Genomic DNA, 23,257 nt, shown 5'->3' with positions numbered 1-23,257 from the left:
CTTCTCTGACGTCTTTGAGGCGGATTGGTTCCCTTGGGCCAACAAGAACAAACAACCAATATCTGCAATAAGTGAAATCATCATCGCCATGGATACCTCCCTGCTACGCAAAAACCTCTTACACGTACATTCTAATCACAACTGCGACACCACTTCCTTTTATCTCATATGCTCTGAAAAAAAAAAAAACGTTCTGGGCCACAAAAAACACTTGCTCCCTCTGTTAATCCCCGTCACACTGCCTGACTCTTTCGAAACCAGTCCTGCTTCCCCATTACTACCACACGTAGGCCGTGGTGCCACCACAGCTGTCTGGGAGCCTCGCTGAGCAGCTCTGCCCTTTGATGTGTTCTGCAAGACCTTCCTATGTGCTGTGCTTTGGAGACACTGCGGCGGACTGTTCTCCAGCATGGGGGGAAAGACAGACTGGTGCATTAGAACATGCAGACTTTCCTCTGGTGCTCTGCTGATGTGGAACTGGGCTTATGCGCTGTTCTACACCAGGATCTTAGTACAGTGTGTTCTTCTGACCATTAGTATTCACACTGTTTTCTTATGTCAGATTAACACATTCGTGGCATGCAGGTGACGCAAAGCATACAGACAACTCTACGAATGGCTTTGGATCAAGGCAGTGATCTGTAAAGTTAGATGCGCTCTAGGCATCAACCTGTTCTCTGTGATAGCACACAGCGTTCCCAACAGGGAATATACCCTACCTTTGCATTGCCGTGGCACAAAAACAGCATCACAACAAGCGCCATAGCAACAAGGTGTCGAGAGTTCTGACTGTTCATTAGAAGAAGCTTTACACTGAATCACGATGAATACATAGCTAGCGTGGACAAAAGGTCAGCTTCTACAGCATGCCGTTTGCAATGTAAAGTTCACGTGGATTTGCATCTCAATTCAAACATTTTACTTCAATAACTGTCTCTGAGTTTGGGTATGGATAACACCGCTAGGTTTCTTTGTGTGAAAATAAAATGCCAAGACATGCTGATGAGAAAATAGGAACCAAATCATGCAATCAACTAGAGTTTACCACATGTAAGCTGAATCACCATTTAGGAGAGGGTTGGGGGGGTTTCCAACCACTCTGAAATTAGACATTAAAAGATCCTGGGGTGTAAATGTGGCAAAGCACTCCAGCAGAAAAAGGTCTTCATTGTGGGAGGGTGGTTTTCTGTTTTCTTCCCCTGGTCAGGCTACAATTGCTCTTGGGAGAATCTCCCCCTCCTTCCCCACCAACATCTACTGTACAGTCTAACAAAATATATTCAAAGAAATCCATCTGGGATTACTTCACATGAATTATACTTTGGTACTATGAAATGGACACTTGTCTAGATGTGGGGTTAGTATTAAGTTGATGATTGTGAACACACTGCCATCCTTGCTATCCTTGATTACTGACCGCTTCCAGACTCTCTGACGATATATAACACTCACATGGATAGGATACAATATTACCTCATAACTACATGACATGAAACTGACATGACAGTACATGGGAGGCTACATACCATAATATAAAAACGGGATTAACCAAACTGGGCTGAAATCAAGGCAGCAGATCTAAATCTGATCTTCATTATTCCAGTGGGTAATCTGGTAGGGTTCTGTGGGCCGAAGGTCATTCGGTGGGTGTTTCTACCTCAATCTGCTGCACGGTCAGGTCCAGGAAGGTGTTCTCGTTGCGGACGCTGATAAGGCTCTTGGGCCCTTTGCAGCCCATGCTGGTTCCCAGGCCTCCATTGAGCTTCACTACCACAAGCTTGTTCAGGCTGTCAGCTACGTTGTCTGGGAGCCCCTTGGCCTTGATCCTGTCGTATGGCTGGATCTGAGGGAGAGAGGGAAGGCAATCAATCAGAAGAGCAAGGGTGTCAGGAGTGAGAGAGATAGACAGATTAGTGAGAGTTTCTCTTTCCTCAATACTTCAGAGATGTGAACAAAAACTCAGCTCTGTAATGTGTTCTGTCCGGATTCACAAAACAACCTCTTCTAAAACAGAGAGAAGTAGTGATGTCAGGTGCTAGAACTCCTTAAGGATCTTAACTTTACTTAAGGAACTGACACTTCACAGTGTTTCCCACAGAACTGAATTCCATTTGTGGTGGTTGGTTTGCAGAATTAACTTGAATACAACAGTTTTTAACAAATCATTGTGTGGTGGTCAATGTTGATATTGGGGTGGGCCGCCAGAAATAAGTCAATGTATGGGAAACACTGACTTCAATGTCAACGTGTCCACTGACTCCTCATGTCACCATGTAACCAAAATGCCTCTACGCACACTCTAGAGTAGAGGTCTGCACTCCCGCGATAGACCCGCGGGGCCCGCGGGTCCCGACGCAAAAGAGTGCGGAGCGGGACAACTTTTGAAAGCTCTTTGCGGGACCGGGCGGGATGAGAGAGGTGCGTTCGCGGGTGCGGGACAAACCGATGATTCACTGCACTCCCGCAAATTAAATATGTGCGTAAAATTAAATATGGAAACGATTAAAGTAGTGTTCATAACTATAGTTCAGCTGGATGTTCTGTTAGGCAGCAATAAAAAACGGGGTTTAAGCATAACTATCGGATAGCAGGCCTATAGCCTATATTGCCGTTTACGTGGGTTCAATGTGTTCCTGCTGCTCATTGTCAAAACTCAAAAATCGAAAGCATGACAGAGGAAGAGGGCACCAGACTAGGCCTACTTCAGTTGTTAGCCTACATTCAGAACCAAGAAACTGACATCTGGAGTCTTTCTCAGGTGTGTGCAGAAAGAAAAACTCAGAAAGAAAAACTGAATAGGCTATCCCTCCTGCATGCGGGCTTTAGCGGGCGGGAGCGGGACATCATGTTACAGATGCAGGAGGGAGTGGGACTAAAAATGACACATTAATGCGGGAGCGGGCGGGACAGAATATTGCGGGAGCGGGACTGAAAAATCACTCCCATGCAGACCTCTACTCTAGAGCATAAATGCCTCTACGCTGACACTGACCCACAACCGCTGAGTGGAAGCTTGGCCATGTTGCTGACGCTGGTGGCGTAGTCAGACAAGGGAAGGGTGGGGTAGGGTTAGGACTAGGGTTGTGTGACACAGGCATGATGACTACACTAGTCAGTTTGCCTCATGTCTTAAACTCCATCCAGATGCGGAGAGAATGGGCTTGCAGCCAGTGGATACTTAGGGTAAGGATGATGTTATGACGTTTATGCACTGCATAATTCGTGTGTGTGTGTGGGAGAGAAAGAGAGAGAGAGAGGGTGAGAGATACACAAACATTTAAAAAGGAGTGTTTGTGTACAAGAGTAGCTGGTTGAAAGGGAAAGGTATGAATGTTGAGTGGAAAACAATATTTGCTCTCCAACTGTGACATAATTAGTTTCCTGAATCCTGATTCCCGTATCCTGGATCACAAGCCCTTTTGCCATTTTGTACCATGGTACACTATTGTATAAGATTACAGGGTTAGATAGTTGATGTTCAAACTTTGGGTAGCACAGGTTAAGCAGCCCATTTTCAAATGTATTTCTTCATCATAGAAGAAACAAAGGAAATTCTTCAGGCAATGTTACTGAATTGTCTGTACTGTTATTTTCCTGCTGAAGTTTAGAAGTGAATTTCTTTTCCAAAGACCTGGAAAAAGTTACACAACACAAATACACATGGCACATGGAAAAAGATAATCTCTTCCACCTGAAAGCATCTTCCATTGCTTTTAGTCTAAGTGATAGAACATACTTCTGCTGATGTTTTTGGCAACCTTCACTCAACCAACTAGTTTGCTACCAGGGATAATTAATGACCACTTAGTTCCGGTGAATGAAGAGCCTGGACAAATGACTACTTTCATAATAAATGTGTCCACATCATTAATAATACTAAAAATGTTTCCTTGTCATTTTAGGCATAACTCCAACAGTGTGGGTGTTTTCACTCTTCCAGCTGAAGTGTTGAAAATCAAACATGCTGTGTGGAACACAGGCTGCCACATATTAGCACCAGTTTTCACCCTCATTCTCCTCATATTCACACCAAGCTGTGTTCAGGAGCTTAAAGAAAACACTGCTGTTCCATGAACAGTCCTTCTGTTCCACCTTCACCTGAGCTGCATCCTACTCACGTACACTGACACACTCCATGCAAAAGCCATCAGTGATGATCCTATAGGACAGCCATCAGAAACATATTGGTCAACATATGTGTAAAAGCCATACCGGTAAAGATATCCCCCTCCCTCTAGCTTTCACTCTATTTCTCTTTTTTGTTGCTCTCTCTCTCTCTCTCTCTCATCCAGACCCCTTTCTCAGTCTCTCCACTGCCGCCTTCTTTTGCACTCCCTTTCTCTCCCTCTCTCTCTCACACACACACACACACACACACACACACACACACACACACACACACACAATACACTTTCCCAGCAGGCCCTGGGACGGGCTGCATCTCGGAGCCAGATGTCCTCCAGATGAGCCAGGCAGTGCTACGCCATTCTGAGTCACTCGATCAGTTGTGACAGGGCTCCGAGGGGGTGTGCTGCTCAAATGTGACCCCCCCCCCCCCCCCCTCTTGTTATTCCACCCCCCTCCCCCACCCCAAAACCCTGACGCAGCACAAGGGTGGGCATTTTGCAGACACAAAAGTAACCTTGGGCAAGGCCTGACGTTTCTGACTTGGGAAAATAACAAACAGGAAACCAGGCTGATGAAGTCCTGCTTCAGGAAATGGGGGAAGTGAGGCTGCATGAGAGTGATTTCAGCGAAGTGGAAATGAGAATTGGGATCGCTGTGAGAAAGGCAACTGCACAGTCACGACGCAGATGTAATGAAGAGCTGATGACGACTCCTGTGAGCGAGCTAATGAATACCGAAGCCTCTGAAACGAGTGCTTGTGAGAGGTTGGCATCTTTTGAGATGCAAACCCCTACACACACACACACACACACACACACACACACACACACACACACACACAGGCTTCTGACAGAAGTTATTCAGCCTGAGGGTTAGCTTCTGGCACATGGCCTGTTGCAGTTAAAACCTCATGCTGCACTGTGGACTCCAGACACATAACATACTGTGTGTGTGTGTGTGTGTGTGTGTGTGTGTGTGTGAGTGCAAACACTTTACAGTCCACTCACATTCAGCAGCGGACTGACTGAACGCTGTGTCCTCCTCAACCAGTGTGAGGGTGCCTATGCTTCTCTGATCTCAAGGTCTGCCACATACGGGTCTACACGACGCAAGTCACTACAGATTCTGAAACCTGTGACGCCATTATATTTCATAGTCTTCGTCAAAACCACCTGTACTGTGTGACTTGATGAGAAATGAAACACAGTGATCCAAGGAGAGGAATAGAGACTGGGAGAGGGGAGAAAAGAGACAGAGAGATAGAGAGGAGGAGGAGAAAGAGGTAGAACGAGGAAGAGAGAGAGTGGCATCTGACGTGGCATCTCATATCCTGTCTCCTGTGTGTGGGCATAGCTGGGATCAGCGCGAGGGCCTTTTAATCCAGGTGAGGCCTTCACCAAACCCTCAGAAAGCGGGGACAGGAGACACGGATTAACTGCCTGGGGAGGATACCGGATACAGCAGGCTGAGGACACTCATTTCTCCCCTAACTGAGAGCACAGTTCCCTGGCTGGGAGATGGGCAAGGGGGGGGGGGGGGGGGGGGGGCTGTTAGGGTGGCTTGCTTAACAGTGACCGAGTGAAAAAAGTGTTTCTCAATGTGCACAAGAGGGATGGTCAACAAATACATCACATTTGCTATACACACATACACACTACACCTACGTACACACATACACACACTACACACTACACCTACGTACACACATACACACACTACACCTTCATACACACATACACACACTACACCTTCATACACACATACACACACTACACCTTCATACACACATACACACACACACTACACCTTCATACACACAAGCACAATCGCAAATACAATACAGCCAGGACATGAGGAGATGAAGACTACCTGAACAAAAATCCCTATAAGTATCAGATATTCAGTGTCAACTGAACAGCTCTGGCCATCCAAAATACACTCTGTCACACACACACACACACACACAGCACATGTATCTCATTTGGTATGTATTCTGCCTTCCACTCCTGAACTTCCAATGCCCTATGGAAGCTGAGACTGACATCCAGTATGCCTCTGCCCCAGCTCCATGTTGACATCAGGATGACGTGGGACGGGACCTAAAGTTCAGCTGTCCCTCCGCCTGCCTGATCACGAATTGGCATTAAAATGAAATCTAATTCCCCTGGCTAAAGTAAACCACACACCTCCTGTCAGTCTCCCGCTCAGCCTGATAAATCGCTGCCACCAATTCGGTCCAAAAGGTTCTTAAGCTACAGTATGTACAGTATGTGTCATGAATGCCCAAAGAGCATGACGGAATTGTCTGGAAAAACACATACGGTCACTATGACGTTCGACCAGTGTCATTACCGTATTTCTGCAAACAGGAGTAGGACAGGGCTGGTCTCGCTATTTCCATGCTGAACAAACACATCCTGAACGCTGCAGACAGGTCCTTCCAAGAATCGTTTAACTCCTGTCCCTTTGCAAAGGGTGTGTAAAACATTACACAACCTCAGATGACCAATATGGTCACTCATTCACACAATTACTACTCTATTTGCACTAGCATTTGGTTTACTCTGGTACCCACTTTAGTCATAGTAATTATGTGAAACAAGAAAGACTGATGAATAAATAGATTTTACTATAAAACAGAAGGTCAATAAAAGGTTTGGCTGTGGAGGTGGATCCTTGCACGATTTAAAACTAGGATTCTGAGAGAGACATAAATGGAGTGCTAGAGAGATGGAGAGATAGAAAGAGAGACGGAGTGAGAGTGAGAGTGAGGAGAATGAGAGAGTGCTGCGGAGAGCAAAGTCAAATGCATGACGTCAAGGAGAAAGCCGACAGGCTGAGTTATGGAGGACAGCAGGCTGGAGAGTAGAGGAGGAGACGGGAGGAGAGGAGAAGAGGGGAGGAGAGGAGGAGAGGAGAGGGGAGGAGAGGGGAGAAAAGGAGGAGAGGGGAGGAGAGGAGAGGAGGGGAGGAGAGGAGAGGAGGGGAAGAGGGGAGGAGAGGAGGAGAGGGGAGGAGAGGAGGAGACGGGAGGAGAGGAGAAGAGGGGAGGAGAGGGGAAGAGAGGAGAGGAGGGGAGAGCAGAACAGAGGAGAGGAGCAGAGGGGAGGGGAGAGCAGATGAGAGGAGGGAGCAGGGAAGAGGAGGAGAGGAGAGGACCCTGGGCTGCCGGTGAAGTGAATGTGTGTGTGTGTGTGTGTGTGTGTGTGTGTGCACTGCTGGCTCTTTTCAATTAGAAAAGTATGGGTTGTGCTGTGCACAACATTAACTCATTGAATGCCAAGCTGTTTTCGAAAGCTTTGTCCTAGAGTGCCAGCAATCTAGACCATTGTTGATTTTTGTACAGCCACAGCATATTCTGTGTTATAGCTATGAACACATACAATGGTTCGTTTGAAAGGTGAGACTTTAAGCTCTCATTGGGTGCAAACCGTGTATTTCTACACGCCTCTGTTCCTGAGAAATCCCAAGCTAAACAGTGGCTAGTTTTCCTCAAAATCCCTGTTTTTTTTGCCTTTGTCGGTGTCCTTATGTGAACTTGCACAGGTAAACTTGCTCATCTTTACTTGCCTACAACTTCACACCAGTGCTTCAGACCAGAGCTGATGCTTCAACAATAGCCATCACTGAAAAGCTGTTAGTGTCTTTGAACACAGCCGTTCTGACATTAGCTGATTGCGATAAAAATAAACCATTGTTGCCTAATTACCAATTATTCATTACACCTGTGTGTAGTATCTACTTTTTTTAGTGTGTTTCACATATAGTATTTTGCAGTATTTCTAAAATACAAAAATACACACCAATAAAGTATTTCGATACAAAATACAGAGCCATTTCCTTCAACCCAATAAAATACAAATGATAAAATACTATTTTGTATTTGAAATACATATTACATGTTTCAGAAATACTACCCATCCCTGGGAACAGGCAGATTAGCCTACATCTTTATAGACTATATGATGACATACTTGGGTTAATACTGTATTTCACCAGTTAGGGCACCAAAATGGCCAGCAGGGGCACTGTGTAGCCTATCTTGACAAGTTTAGGGTTACAATATACAGGTAGTGGGCTCTCTGTTGATTTTAATGAGTAGGCCTAAGCCTAAAGTTAGAGCATTTCTATCACAATTGACCAGACTTCGACCTTTTGTCTGCTTTTAACAAAATTCTGGCTATGATTGTTCCTTGTATTGCATCATGAGCCATCACTGCGCCTATTGCATTCTACTGTTGTTAGACTTAAGCCTAGCTCAGTCATTATGTTATACCCCATCGCCCTCCATTAGAAGGAATGAGCTGCATTGAGCATAATAAACTGCATTTAGAATTCCAAATCCATATTTCTAGATATTTTGGTAAAAGTAACTTAAAAGTAATACAATAGTAGTGTAATGCCTTACAATTCAGAGACAGTAATATTATAATGTAACAAATTACTTTGAAATGACAGTAATAAGTAATACATTACGATTTTGAAGTAACTTGCCAAACACTGCCCCTGGCATTTTAATTTCTTTACACCATGGCTTGTTAGTTCTCCCCCATTTCCAACAGCCGCCCATCTCCATTTATTTTTTAACTTTTGACACCTGCCTTCCTTTAGCAACAACGCATCCATGACAGCTAGTGGCCTTGCCAAATAGACGCACACAAATGACGCTAATATGCGAGGTTCTGGTAGGCATACTGGTTATGGTTTTGTGCTATAAATTAATAATATTTTATAGCAAAGTTTTAAGTTGACTATTTTGATTGCATGGTTATTTTTTGTCAACATACACTCACAACCTACTGTCGTTAAAAGTGAGGCCTAAAGCAAAATAGGCTACAAGGCTGTCTGTGCGTCACAAACACGGCTGACCCCCTTACTAAACAGTTCGCGATGATGACAATATTATTATTATTTTATGTTAACACGCTCAGTCAAAACCTTCCATTGCAAATTGTGAAAAACATTGTTGTACATGTCATAACAGACGGGATAATACATTGCATACGGTTTATATTGCGTCGCTTTACACATGTTAGTTGCATTGATTAAAAACTGTAACAATAATAGTAGCCTACATGGGGTGGCATAGCAGGCTATCTGTTCAAGTCATAGGTGACACCCAAAATGAATGACCTCCCCTGACAAGAGTTCGCGATAGTAAGAAATTGTCTACATTGATGCACGGAAAGAACACAGCCTACGGTTCTTCTCCGAATTCGCACAGAGCTCACAATATCATATCCAAAAAAGTTAAACGGATTTGCCAACCTCATCAGCTGTCTCGATTGTGTCATTATAATCCAACTTTTAGACCGTTATTAGTCCTCCATATGTGTTCTTTTTTTTAAGCAAACGCCCCAGGCCAATGAGACAAGCGTGTAGCTACAACATAAACAAAGCGGAACTCATGGCTGAGGTAGGCTAGGCTATCTTCTTGAGCCGTCACTGATTGAGACACAGAAAGTTCTCAAGAACACTATTAGTGGTAAACATTTACCATCACACACATTAATTCATCGGACCTAATATTTGTAGTTGCCTTAAAAAAAGGAAAGGAAAAGAAAAGGTGATAGCCCCCCCCCTCCTATTTTTTTTTTCTCATCGGATCTGCATCGATCTCAAATATGACATTTCTAAAATCAAATTGACGGAAATCCGTCGTACGACGGAGAACTTTAATCCTTGTTCATTGCTTACGTATACCTGGGCAGGTAAACTATATGTGAATGTACACTATTACAAGTACATGTATTTATATTCACACTATCTGTGTGCTGTGTGTACACAGTATATTTATCTGTATGTGTGTGTCTGGCCAGAGATGTGTAACCATACAGTCCCTCTCTGTCCTCTCTCCCCCTGTCCAGATCAACAGGGGCCCAAGCCCTGGGCTTCAGCCAGACAATGTAGAGAGCGAAGGAGCAGACGGCTTCTTCAAGGCCCCAAACAGCCTGTACAAACACACACACACATACACACACAGACACACACACTCTAAATACCTACATTAAATTAACTCCTTCTGAGGAAACACATTCCAGACCCATCTGCTGTAAGCTCATTAAAGCTTTCTAAAATGAAAACGTATTTGCTCTCTCTCTCTCTCTCTCTCTTTCAGTCTCTTCTCCCCTCTGCGTTTCCTGCTCTCGAGTCAAAACCAGCTTTGTGTGTCGTACAGAGGCAGATGACAGAGAGATGGTGGGCTTGTGGGGGAGTGAAGGGTAAGGCACTTCTATTTTGTGTGTGTGTGTGGGGGGGGGGGGGATGTGGCCGGGGAGGGACCAATGGGTTACCCAGGTGTCTCAAAGAGTGGCTTCCCTCCCTCATGGAAAAATCCACAGGACTCTGAGGGCACTTTAGGCATGAGACTTTCAGCGCTCACATTTTTCCACTTTTCTGCCCAATGAAGCAGCACTCATGCAATTTTTACACCAATGAAATTCAAATGCCAAATCCCGGGAGCGTTCTGTAGTCTCTCTGTTCTGTAGTGAAGCACCACCTCCCAGACCCTCTGAAGTCCAGCAAGAAAGAGAGAGAGAGAGATAGCGGCTGGCTTGGTTTCCCTCTCCAAGTGGAGTTTCTATACTAAGCTCCAGAGGAATCAGAACCAACCATGGCCCCTGTCCTGCTGCTGTCCTGCCTAAAAAGCGGAGACCCATCCATCTCCCCATCGTCTGCCCCCTGCCTGAACAGCACAGTGGGTGCTCTTCTCCTCCCGCACGCCCCTCGGAGGGCCTCCACCCTCTCCAGCGCAGCCTGGAAAAAAGACCACTGTGTCACATTGCTGATATCTTTCAGGAGGCACACTCAAGGCTCTCGGTTTGTTGAAGTGATACTCTGGTATAAAACCACCTCGTCATAGTGACCTGCTGTCACATTGTGCGTCGTGAAAGATATCAGCATTCAAGGCTCTCGGTTTGTTAAAGTGATACGTAAGGGATAATGTCTGGCTCGCCAGACTAATAGAACGCCGGTCATTATTGGGAAAATAAGTCCCGACAGGGCGAACCGGACCCCGACGCGCCAGCGGAGTGGTCTTGTTTCGCCCTGAAGGGACTTATTTTCCCATCTCGCTTATTATACGGCTACTTGCCAAAACGAAATAATAAACTCCCCACGATATGACTTTAGCCTACATAGCCTAGCCTATTTGTTACCGTTCATCGTGGCATTTGCTGAGAAACAAATAGTTCGCAACAACACACGCTGCTGAACTTGAATCAAACATTCTTTAGAACACAGCTGATCAACCGTCTGCTTTCACGTTTGAATGAAGTTCCAGTCCTTGCGTAGTGATATGAAAGACGTATCAGAAGCACATAACCTGTTGCAATTGACAGCGGTAATTATATGTTAGCAGCGGTAATTACATGAATTTATTTTACCGTAGAACATTGGGAAATCACATTCAAGTCAATGGAGCGTTCTACTAGCATTGTGAAGAGCCGTATAATAAGTAAGGGATAATGTATTGTCCGCCGGTAATTATCAGAAAATAAGTCCCGACAGGGAGAACAGAACCCCGACGCGCAGCGGAGATAAATATAAATAGCACACAGATAGAACTTGACAGTTTCAGGTGTTGCGTGGCAACGTCTTACTAGCTTACTTTCCCCAAAGAGTCTATAGTTAACTTTATCAACCGTCTCTGCTTTCCCTTTCAATGAAATTCCATTGCAATAAGCGAACAGACGTCTTGCGGAGGGATATGAAAGACGTTAATCAACCCGTTGCCATTGACAGCGGTGATTATATACTTTGCCGGTGATTTATGTAGATTTAACATAGGCCCGAACGTTGGGAAGGCCCATTCATGTGAATGGAACTTTCTGCAGCACTCTGAAGAGCCGTGTAATAATCTGTTATAAAACCAGCTCGTCATGGTGATCTGCTGATACTAATAAGTCACCTGAACTTTGAGACTTTGATCTCTATTATGTTGTTGAGGTAACAGAGTCTGTTTTTATTATGTTTACTTCCGTGTGATATGGCCACCGGCTTGGACTTCTAACCAGCAATCTGGAGTGGCACAGGCAAAGTTCTCAATCGGAATGAAGAGAGTTCTCAATCACTCAGTAATGTGGGCCTCAGAGGACTTACGGTACTACCGTTCCAAAGAGGCTGTTAAGAGCTGTCTTTGAGAGGCTATGCTCTGCCAACCTATTGTGCAACCTTTGGCAAATAAACAGGCCTATAACAAAGCTGTTGTTTTTTTGTCATTCATTAGTCATTCATTATTCATTACTGCATGTTTAAAAGCGAGAGGCAAACAAAATGCCGTGGTGGAATGTATCTGTCCCTGAGAGGGATAGGCTTTAAATCCAGTGTTGGGCAAGTTACTGAAAATTAGTAATTAATTACAGTTACTAGTTACTTCTTTCAAAAATAATTGAATTACCTTACCAATTACTGTATATCAAAAGTTTATTAGTTACTACAGAAAGTAACTTTTGAGTTACTTTTAAGACTGCTTTTAAAATGTCAATATGAACAGTACTGAACAGTCACACACACAATAAACCTAATTTTTAGACCTATTTATTGTAGTTTCAACGGGCCTTCAAATCAATAGCCTTGTGCATGAGTTGTCAAACTTTTTCCGCCTCCCTGACCTTGTTTTGCGCCACCCTCAACATCTAGATGGTTTGATAGATATGTACAGTACACTGCCTATTGCTTGCCTTCTACTACTACTACTAATAGGAGTAGTATGCATGGTGGTGCACTGACACGGAATTCTGCAATATAGTAATAAGTTATTATTATTATTATTATTATTATTGAAATCCTTCTGTAGGCTACATGGAATGAGTTCAATGGGATGTAATGTGAAACAATGTTAAATGGCCTATTTTCAAAGCAGTTATTGTCTGCTCACACACACATACAACCTTAGGTTATCCTCATCCTGCTTTGAACACAGTTGAATTATATAGCATTTTAAGCACCACCAGTTTGGGAAAAGCCTGCGCTGCACAAGTGCTGACCTACCGAAATAAGTTCTAATGCGCATCCGAGGGTTTGGGGTTGTCGCGCACTATGCAGAAGGTTACTCTTCGGCTGATAAGGTGTTTCAGAGAGAAGTTGCATGTTCCGTCTCAGACAAATGAATCCATAACACCACGGACGTCAATTCCGATCTCAAGTCGCTGTAGTACGTACGGTAGGCTATTTGGAGGTTTCTTTATCTGGTAAGTGAAATCTGCATTTTCCTCTCGAGTTAAATGTGTGCTTGCTTGTGGCAAGGCTATATATAGGCTACTGTATGTAGGCCTATTGGTGTTGTGGCGTGGCTATGTTGTAAGAATGAGAAATTGATATAACGAGGCTTTTGCGCAATAGGCGAAAAAGAGCAGAGATAAACAACAATGCGCTTTTACTGTAGTGGAGCTTACGAGATGGAAACGAAAGGGAAAAGGCTTTTAAGATGCCCATTTAAATTGTAGCCTAATGCACTCTTGTGTGTTTTAGCATAAATCTGAAATAAGGAGGAATGTGAGGAGGCTCCTATTAACTGTAAAGAATGCATCTGCAATCTAAACATGAAACACAATCGCTGGAAACAGAGATAAGGTCGGGAGACGTTAGATCAGAAGCAGCAAATGTGCATCTGTCATCTTGTCTGCAGTCGTTCATTCAAGATCAACAGAGTAACAAGTAACGAACTCTTTGAAATTTCAGTAATTGTAATTGCGTTACTTAATTTACAAAAATACTTTGTTACATGCTCGTTACCACTAAAAGTAGTGGAATTACAGTAACGCGTTACTTTGTAACGCATTACTCCAGACTTCTGGAAACGGGGCGCCCTAGTTGTCCTTTGGAGAGGCAGACACGCTCAAGTTTCATGGCACCTTCATTCCACCCCACGTCTTCAATCCCCTATTCTAACAGATTACAGCATGAATTATACCTAATGAAGGATGTAAGTGTTTGACTAGCAGGAAAATCTAAATCCACAATGTTAAGCCACTTGCCACTTAATATAACACAAGTTAAGCCACTTGCCACTTTATACAAGTACAGTCAGCAACAAAACTCAATTTGAATGAAATTTCATGAGTTATTCACCATTCTATAACTTCAGAGCAGTGTGAACAGGCAGGCACTGAACATACAGATATCTCTAATGAAGTTCTACTAAATCCATTTCCATTTCTCAAACATAATATGAGAGCTTTACCTCTGAAATACTGAAGTATATCAACAACAAAACATTATTTGCTACATGACAACAGCTACAACGACTGGGAAATACATTTCATGTATACAAAACGGCTTGATGTCTAACTGCTACAACTGTTTAGAGACGACAAAGCTGCAAATATCAAATAATTAGTGCACTGTATGAGCACCAACTGATGCGCTACATGCAGAATGTGGTGTGTTAGTTGGATTCATAGTAATGAGGGAGTAATATAAATCAGACCTCAGTGTTTCCCATACATTGACTAATCTGTGGCGGGGTGCCACGAAATAAAAATCGGCCGCCACAGATGAATATTCTATGTTAAATTTAATTTAATTTAAATTAAATATAAGGTTAAATCCTTGCATTGCCATTGAGCTGCGCTTTTTACGCACGCAGCCTTTCCTTGCCCCGCCCCGCTCTCTCTCGTAGCCCGCTGCCACTCCTCTGCATGTGCATTTAACAAAATATTCACGATTGTTGAAGGATTGTTGTTGCCACATAGAAGCATTGCATAGAAGACGTCTGGCTAAATTGCTATTAAATCCGCTTAGCATCTAGCCTAGAAATCTAGACGCACCCTAGCGGCGGCAAATTAATTTGCTCAGCCTGTACATCTAGTATCAAACCATAGGGATTTCTATTGGCTGACGCCGTGGATGTCATCCAATCACAGCGCTCTATTTTGTTAGAGAGTCTTAAGGCGGGCTTAACAGGATAACGACAGTCCTGCGACGGTGAACAACAAGGAAGGTGGCTATGGCGAACGAAGAGCGGTTGTTTGAATCGGCGTTGGCGTCAACTTTGGAGGAGTTGGACTTTTTTTTTTTTTGAAACACAATGCACTTAAGTCATTCCTTTCGAAGAAGGATGTATTTGCATCGTAATATATGGTCGTAGCGCTGGCCTATTGCATGCCTAGGCAGTTTGAAAGACAATTCTCTCCCCGCCCCTTGGATTAAGCGAGGTGAATGGTTCGATTCCAGACTATACATTTCAATGATATAGGATGGCCCGCCAGGCTACTTACTGTAGCATCGTAACCATGCTGTGCAAATTTGTTCAAAACTGCTGCATTGAAGTGAACTCTGCTAAGGTCTTATCACAACATAGTAGGCTACATTGAAGAGACTAAACTAAGTTAAGTTATGAAATCATACAGTATCTCAAAGCTAACGTTAGAATACTGTTTGGATGTCGAATTTAGCATACTTAGTCTACTTACAGCTGCTTGTCAATTTCGTTGAAGGGCTCATTTTATTGACTCTGACACTGAATGTTTGCAAAATCCCGATGTAAATGGAAAAGTGTTTAACAAAATCCAAAAGTGCTTGTCCCAAGGAGAAGTACGAACCTTTATTTTAACCCCCCCGTTGTCAAAGTCAGCTACCGCCACAAATTGAATCCAATTCTGTGGGAAATACTGAGACCTCTAATGATAACGCTCCATCTCTAGTCTGCCCTTACTTTGTGGACATATTCAATGCCTGCCCAACCTAGAAGACCCACCCACTATCCTCACAAATAAATCACACTTCATAGTTGTTAGGGACAAGGAGTATAGCCAATATCAGTACCATAAATCAACCTAGTGAGACCTATTAGTCAGAGGCATACACAATAACATAGCATGAACCATAGCGTGCGGGTGTGTGATTTAAACACAAAAGGAGCCTTCACAAAAGACCCACGGAGGGACTCATTCTTGCTCGTTTTGTCATTCTCAGGAACACACTTTTGGGTCACACCGCACACCTTTGTCCCTCCATAGGATGGGTGTGTGGAATGTTGTCCATATCTGACAACTTAATCTACACTCTACTTAAACACCAAGGGCTCTTCTTACAAACCAGGGGTGCGTTTCCTGTACAACTACTGAGGTTAGCTTTTTACTAACATGGTAAGATGCATCGTTCAACTAACCCACACCAAAATCCCGACTAACGCTAAAGTAGCATGTGTACAACTGCAAACAACAGAAATTAACTACCTTAGTTTCAACCATGAATAATCTGTTTTTTTCCTCTTTATTCCAAGATCATCAAGTCAATTAATTTGTTCAGTCAGGCTGACCTCATAAATGAATTAGCCTACTGCTAAAATGTCTTTTCCCAGAAATTCAATTCCTTCTTCATTTTCCTTTCTGATGAGGTTTTTGATGAAGTGAAGATGAATCTGTTGTTCATTAGGTTACTCATGGTCACAGGTTTGAGGGTTTGTATCTTTTCACATGAGGGTAGGAGAGTGTATATTACATTTATATGGTGTCAGACAACCTTTTGGATCCTGTAATCTTGAGATCTACCACAGCAACTTTGTATAACCTATAAAGAAATTGATACAGAACCTGAAACCTGACCACTCCTTAAACTTCACCAAAGCCATTTTTTTGTTTTTTTTTTAGGTCGAGAAGATCTTACCGAGTCCTCTGGAGGCCTGTGGATTTTTGGCCATTCCACTGATGGTCCCTTCACTTGAAGAAATCTATGGAATAGTTTCTTGAAGCCATCAAAGTCCTTCTTGGAAACCTGGAAAAGACAACAAAATCAACAAAAACAAATCACTATGGAAAAGATTTTTTGGAAAAGATCTGCCTTCACTTGTTTGGTCGAAACTGTAATTATCCCATAAAATCATTCACATCTTTTTCTGCACTGCAATCAATGACATGCACACAGTCCTTCCCCTCCCTTGTCCAATAATGAGGGTGATGTTGGTTCATATTTAAACCTATTTGAAGAGTACAAGATCCTGGACTTACAGCAATAAAGCAGTAACCTTTTAATTGGTAAGTGAAACTGAACAGTCAGATATTTGCAGAGATTGCACATTACGCCAAATGTTGCAACACATCCTCAAAACCAAGGCAACAGAAAGTGTCCATAAAGTGGACCATAAAGACTGTTGGATCAGTTAAAGGGACACCAGGCAACGTTTTCGTGTTAATTAATCATCTTCGTAAATCGGTATATGGTTAAATGACTCATTATAGGGCGAATGAAGGCTCTCTCGCCCGCTCCTACTGCCTGTAGGAAGAATATCCCACTTGCAAGTTCGGTGTATCCTACCCGCCGACCGAAGCAGGATCAGTTTACAGCACAGAGGCAGGCTAACGAAACGCTAGAGATTGTTGCAAACGTGTGTATAATGGCAGAGCCGGCGAAGAAGCAGCGAAAACCCTCGACGGAAGACGCAAAGAAAAGGAAAAGAGCTTCAGACCGAGCGAGGGGGAGTTTCGTAGAGAAAAAGCATCAGGCTTGCCTGGTGTCCCTTTAAGCTGATATTCCTATGCCTCTTGCTGTGATGTTGAGCATGTAAGGAAAGGTGTGCTGGTCTATCAAGAAAATAGACCTCCCTTCACAACACCTTCCAACAATCATTAACTGTGTCTTTTCTCTCTGGCGTGTTGTTCCGTTTCCCTGGTAAGCCTAAGGACAGGTTCTTTCTTAAGAAAGGAACAAATCTGTTTTAGGGTTTAATTACAGTGTGAGTGAGTGCATTTGATCTCTCTTCAGTCCAGGACTGGCCTGAATTCCTATCCTCAGGGGACAGTGTTTTTCTGTCTTTTTTTACTAGAATTATGCCAGAAGGAGAAAGAGGACAGACCTCTGACCAGGCCAATCACTCAACTACGTGACCACCTGGGCAAACCAACCTCAGCCCATGCAGCACAGCACTGCTGAGGACTCCTTCCCAACGAGTCTGGAGGGAGGTGAAAGGGTCTACGTGTATGTGTAGTGTGAAGGTACAATGAGAGAAGAAGAGAAGAAAGTGTTTCCAACAGAGGGTGGGAAGAAAAGGGGGAGATGATAGCAAGAATGGATGAATCTATAAAAGAGTAAAATTAAGTGGGGGAAAAGACTCCACATGGAAAAGCACAGGGAGACCAATAGAAAGGAATGAGCTGAATAACAGAATTCACAGGCAAGAGAGACAGAAAGGAAACACCAATAAACACACACACACACACACACACACAGAGAGAGGACTTCTGAGTACAGTGAGGAAACCAGATCATGCAGGTCTCATCTGTGGGCTAATTGCATGGCGAGGAGCCATTGTGAAATCTCTACCGAGTGTGACACCTCATTCATCAGACAGGGCCCAGTGTAGCAGTCTGTGCCACGGCACATGGGAGCCCCACACTCAGGACAGAGATGGATCATCCCAGCCATGTCTCACTGGCCCAACCGGGGATTCAGGAGAGGGCTGCATCCCTCATTCCACCCAAACTCCGCTCAGGGACCCCCTAAATGCACCTCTGGGAGCAGGCTGCAGCATCTCTCTCCTCTTTAAAAGCATCAGGGTCACAATCACTCTACCATCCTCTTCTACTTGTACAGGGTCAAGGCAAGTTTTACTAGCCTGGTTAAAACCAAACTCATTCACTTTTTGAATAGAGTCTGGACACTCACAACTGGGAAACCTCTCCAACACTAACGTGGTGACGGACATAGCACAATTTACACATTCTTCTGACTGCAATTTTTGGTGTTTCCAGATATTGCTACTACTGTTTACCACAGACACTTTTGGTTTTGAAACTAGTGCCATCCCTCTCGTTATTGATTGGGCAGGTTATCTACCGACCGATGGAAATGTTAGTTAAACAGCTAATATCTCCCTAAAGGGTGAGCATGGCCAGACTAAAGTTTTACAGACTTGTTCCCTCTTTTGGGATATCTTCATCATATAGTCACCTGAGAAATAAAGTCTATCTGACTTTGCAGAAAAACCTGACTGAAATGCTGAATCAACTAACCATCGACCATTCTATGAAATGTATTTTATGTTGTTTAATTTTATATGTATAAAATTCAATCATATCAGATAAACCTGGCTAATCCTTGAATATCAGCTTTCTACAGAGAAAGGTTAAAGCTGTTGAAAGAGATTTTAGTATTTCTTACTAAATTCTGTGCGATTTAGCTACCTTGGGAGTCTACCACTTCCTTGAATGTACAGCACCTACACAACATTACTGGTAGAGGGGAAACATTTCCTGATTGGTTGGCACTTAGTGTTTCACAGTGCAACAGAACACAGACAGCTTCTACATTCCAACAAATCAGGGGTTGTACTTATGATGTAAGATGATGTAATCTTAAACTCTAAACTGATTTTTTTGAATGGAAAAAAGAAAGAAAGAAAAGAAACGCTCATGCAAGACTTGGCTGAAAATGCCATTCCTGAGAGCATCGACACCGGACCAATGCAGTGTAGCGCGGCTGCCCTCACCCCTTGGCCAGTGCCTCACCTCTGCGTCCGCTCCCTGGGCAGTGCTCAGCAGCTTCTCCAGCTCACTGTGCAGTGAGCTCTCCAGCTGCTGCTGCATCTCTTCTTCAAACTGAGCCATCCAGGAGTTTTGTCCCTTCTTACAGAGACCTATCAGGGTGGCAGAGAGAGACAACAGAGACAGGGCTGTCAGGTCAGGTCTATGGTTCGGTATGGCTAAATTATTAGACTTACCGGTATGTGCTTAAAACTGGTGGATGGAATTATAAATATGTATGTTATATGGAGTTTCTAGTGGTGCCCTATGGTGATAGATGTGGTCATACTATGCTATAGAACATTAAATAATAATATTATACTTCATTTAGTACATTTTATTTATATCTTTTTTAAACAAAATGCTGATGAAGACCACACTCAGGGTGACTATCATGTGAGTGTTGTAGAGTGATCAACTGTTAAATATGACTTATTCAATATTCTACAATTTATCAGGTGTGCATGTTTGATGTTTAACACTTGAAATACAGTTAATGATAGCATCATTCATTTCCAGTGGAGCACTGCAAAACATTCAGGAGGTTCCTACTTTAAACGTAGCCTACCTCAAACAACTCTACCTAGAAGAGTTCTTTCTACCTGTTCTACGAGTCTACTACAAGGATATTACTGCTGAGAAACCCAGTTAAAGGATACAATAACTATATTAGGCCTATATTAGGTAGACCTACGTGAATGGGCTACTTCAGGGCAAATTTCTAAACAGCTGGAAACGCTCTTAGTCGTGGTGGCTGCTAGGAGTTTTTGACAGTTCAAGATATAGCCTAGATTCAATGCAAGTTCCAGTCTAAGTAGCCTATATGATCAGATAACTGCTTTAAAATAGGAAATGAAAATGTAAGAGGCTACTGATTCACCGCCGGTTAGGATGCAGGCACCATCGCTTCATCTAAAACATCTTTGAGGTAAGAGGCATCGTCTAATTATGAAGTAGCCTATCCAACCCTATAAAAAAAACTTACCTTCTGCGTAGTACATGCTGAAAGTAAGGCCAGGTTTAAACAACGAACAAAACAATGTAGGCTATTCCAATTAAACAAGTCCTATCTTATAATTTTCCTACGAAAAATTAGTCAAACTGTATTGACGTAAAGTAAAAATGTCCACATTGAGAAAGAAAAAAAGAGAGCCTTTGAAGCTTAAGATATTCACTTAAGAATTGATGTGTTCAATCCGCGTTGACTATTGACCGTCATCTTCAGATCAACTTCGAGCAAATGAACCATCATCTCTACTTGCCCTCCTCCCGAACGAGGTTTAACTGTAGCCTTGCCCTACGAAGGGGAGGAATCAAGGGCCATTTGCTAATAGGCTACTATCTTTTGCTACCTTAAGTTATATTTTAACAAAATTAACATAGGCCTAGCCTACGTATTTTATGATGTTTGCACTCAAGCCTAGTAATGCGTAGTCCATGTCACATTTTACTGTTTCAAGTTTGCTTGCCATCACCGCAGCATATTGCTTCGCCCCCATTTTCTCAAGACCTCTTATCGGTGGTGGTCTCTTACCCCAGTAGCCTAGGCTATATCGATATGCGATATTAACTCGAAACTGTGGGCAACCTAGCCTTTCATCACATATTGGATGTCGCTATTAGGCCTAGGCTATACTAAAAGGAAGGTTAAGGGGATTCTTCTTGTAGCAATACTCAAGGGCATTGAAGATGAATCGCACAACCCAAGGAGTACTGTGTAGCCTATGCTAAAAACGCGGAAATGAATGTGGACAAGAACATGGGCTGTAAAATGAGCCACAATTACACTGCATGTATAGTTTACAAATCAATCTAACGTTAGGCTACAAGAAATAATCAGATATTTAATATCTTTGACAAAACATAAGCAAGCTAGCTGCATGCCACCAGAAATAAGTTTATCCATGTTTTCGATTCGAAAGTGACGTTTAACATCTTGCTCACAAGACTCTAATCTGAGTGATGCTGCACGATTGTAATCTTTGTGGTATAGTATAGGCATTAGCCTACTTTACAAATAAATGTGAATCCTTACGCTTGGTCTTGTAGGATGCTGACGGACGGTCTCGATGGTGCCCCAAGCAGAGCGCGTATGGTCTACGTGCGAGTCCGAGTAGTTCTGCAAGCACTGGCTAGCAGTCTACGGGAAGAGTTTCCCCCTGTATGTAGGCTTTCAAAATATTAGGCTTTTGCAAAAGCAACGGACATGACCACATTTGCTGTGATGTGCCATAGGGCCTAGCCTATGCAAGAAAAAAACAAAAAAAACAAAAAAAAAAAACAGGTGGCAATATTAAACATTTGACACATATAGCATACCAGCGAAAAGGCGAATTACCTAGGGACAAGTCAGTGGCCACAAAGCGCTTTCAATTTTAAGTTTAATTTTCAATAGGGATAAATTATAGCCTAAGCAGCTGGTCAGCATGGCATTGTTCTCATCTGTCGAAATTGATTAAAATTACGTGCAAGACGCACGCTCTTTTCTTAAAAGAGAGCTAACTTATACAAAAATATTGAATATCAAAAATATTGAAATCTTGAATTTCCCCTGGGGATCAATAAAGTATCTATCTATCTATCTATTGAGAAACCTAATTTGTGTGTGGATTTCTGAATAACTGCTACAGCCAATGAGAGCGCGTTATTCTCTTCCCAAACCAATGATATCGCAGTATTCTCCGAAAACCCCACCATCAGCTTGAGAACTGATTTCTTAGCGCCACGTAGACTGTCTGTCAAACTACACACAGGCGCGTCAGTGGAACTGTGAAGGCCCCGTACAAGAAGCCACGTCGCGTCTTCAATGGATAGCCTATGAATGGGCCAGAATAGTCGAATCCTCCACAAATGTAAAGTCTATACTTTTCTCTAACAACATCTCTTCTCAGAAGAATATTCTGTATATTCGTGTTATTCAGAAAATGCACAAGTCTGCCCAGGAATATAGGCTGCAGTATGTTGGATTATGGACTAACACCCCCTTGTGGCAGTTAAGTGAACTGAATGGAAAGGCTAAATTGAGATCTCAATGCCCAGTCAAACTTTCAAATAAACACTGGGAAAGATTAGTTGGATAAGATGGTGACTGTGCAAATGAATCAGTGCACCCAAAGAAGACATGCTGTATCAAAAGGCCATTCATTGTTACTCTAGATTAAATGAGCTTTAGTTTTAAGACTGCCATTAGGGCCCCATGCCATTTTGGTTTTCAGACTAAGCCATTAAAATGTTGACCCAATCTACTATTTGTGTAGCGATAGATAGATCAAGAGATACCTGATCCAGTAATTGGTCGTAGGGGAAGCATGTGTCACTGTCATTCTCAGGTGAATAAATTCTCACTACATTCATAATCTCTTCAACTGTGTAAAATACATGCTTTGTATATTTCTCTACAAGTACTTACTTATTTTCATTATGCTATATATTGGTATCATTTTGTTGATCCAGAATATTTTTTCTTTCTTGGTTCTTTATAATCAAGTGTGTTTGTGTGTTAGTTACACCATGTACGAATTTGGTGTATGTTTGTATGTTAAAAACAGGTCAGGAGAGGGGGGGGGGGGGCAGTGTTCATGTGAAACAGAACAGTACAAAGCAAAAGTATCCTACCACCTTGCGTTGACTGTTTCACCTCTGCAAGCATCTGACCCAGCTCCTAGAGC

General features: G+C 43.0%; 1 protein-coding gene across 2 annotated transcripts in view; it reads right to left on the bottom strand.

The window, feature by feature from the left end:
- Positions 1-21,816, bottom strand: part of ugp2b (UDP-glucose pyrophosphorylase 2b) — a 44,134-nt gene extending 22,318 nt beyond the window's left edge. Inside the window, exons 1-4 of one of the 2 annotated variants that reach the window (XM_076285960.1) lie at positions 21,625-21,816; positions 19,575-19,702; positions 16,738-16,845; positions 1,658-1,843 (exon numbers count right to left, since the gene is read on the bottom strand). In XM_076285960.1, the coding sequence (XP_076142075.1) occupies positions 1,658-1,843; positions 16,738-16,845; positions 19,575-19,673 (393 nt within the window). In that variant the 5' untranslated portion in view covers positions 19,674-19,702; positions 21,625-21,816. Of the gene's footprint in view, positions 1-1,657; positions 1,844-16,737; positions 16,846-19,574; positions 19,703-20,574; positions 20,855-21,624 lie in introns of those variants that run through there. The other variant, XM_076285959.1, reaches the window with a different exon arrangement.
- Positions 21,817-23,257: the final 1,441 nt, after the last annotated feature.

The sequence above is a fragment of the Alosa pseudoharengus genome, unplaced genomic scaffold, assembly GCF_046254945.1.
Source record: "Alosa pseudoharengus isolate Yale_2024_CS ecotype anadromous, Long Island Sound unplaced genomic scaffold, YU_APseudo_1.1 YU_APseudo_1.1_scf_15, whole genome shotgun sequence".
NCBI lineage: Eukaryota > Metazoa > Chordata > Actinopteri > Clupeiformes > Clupeidae > Alosa > Alosa pseudoharengus.
This window is presented reverse-complemented; position numbering and strand designations above follow the sequence as displayed.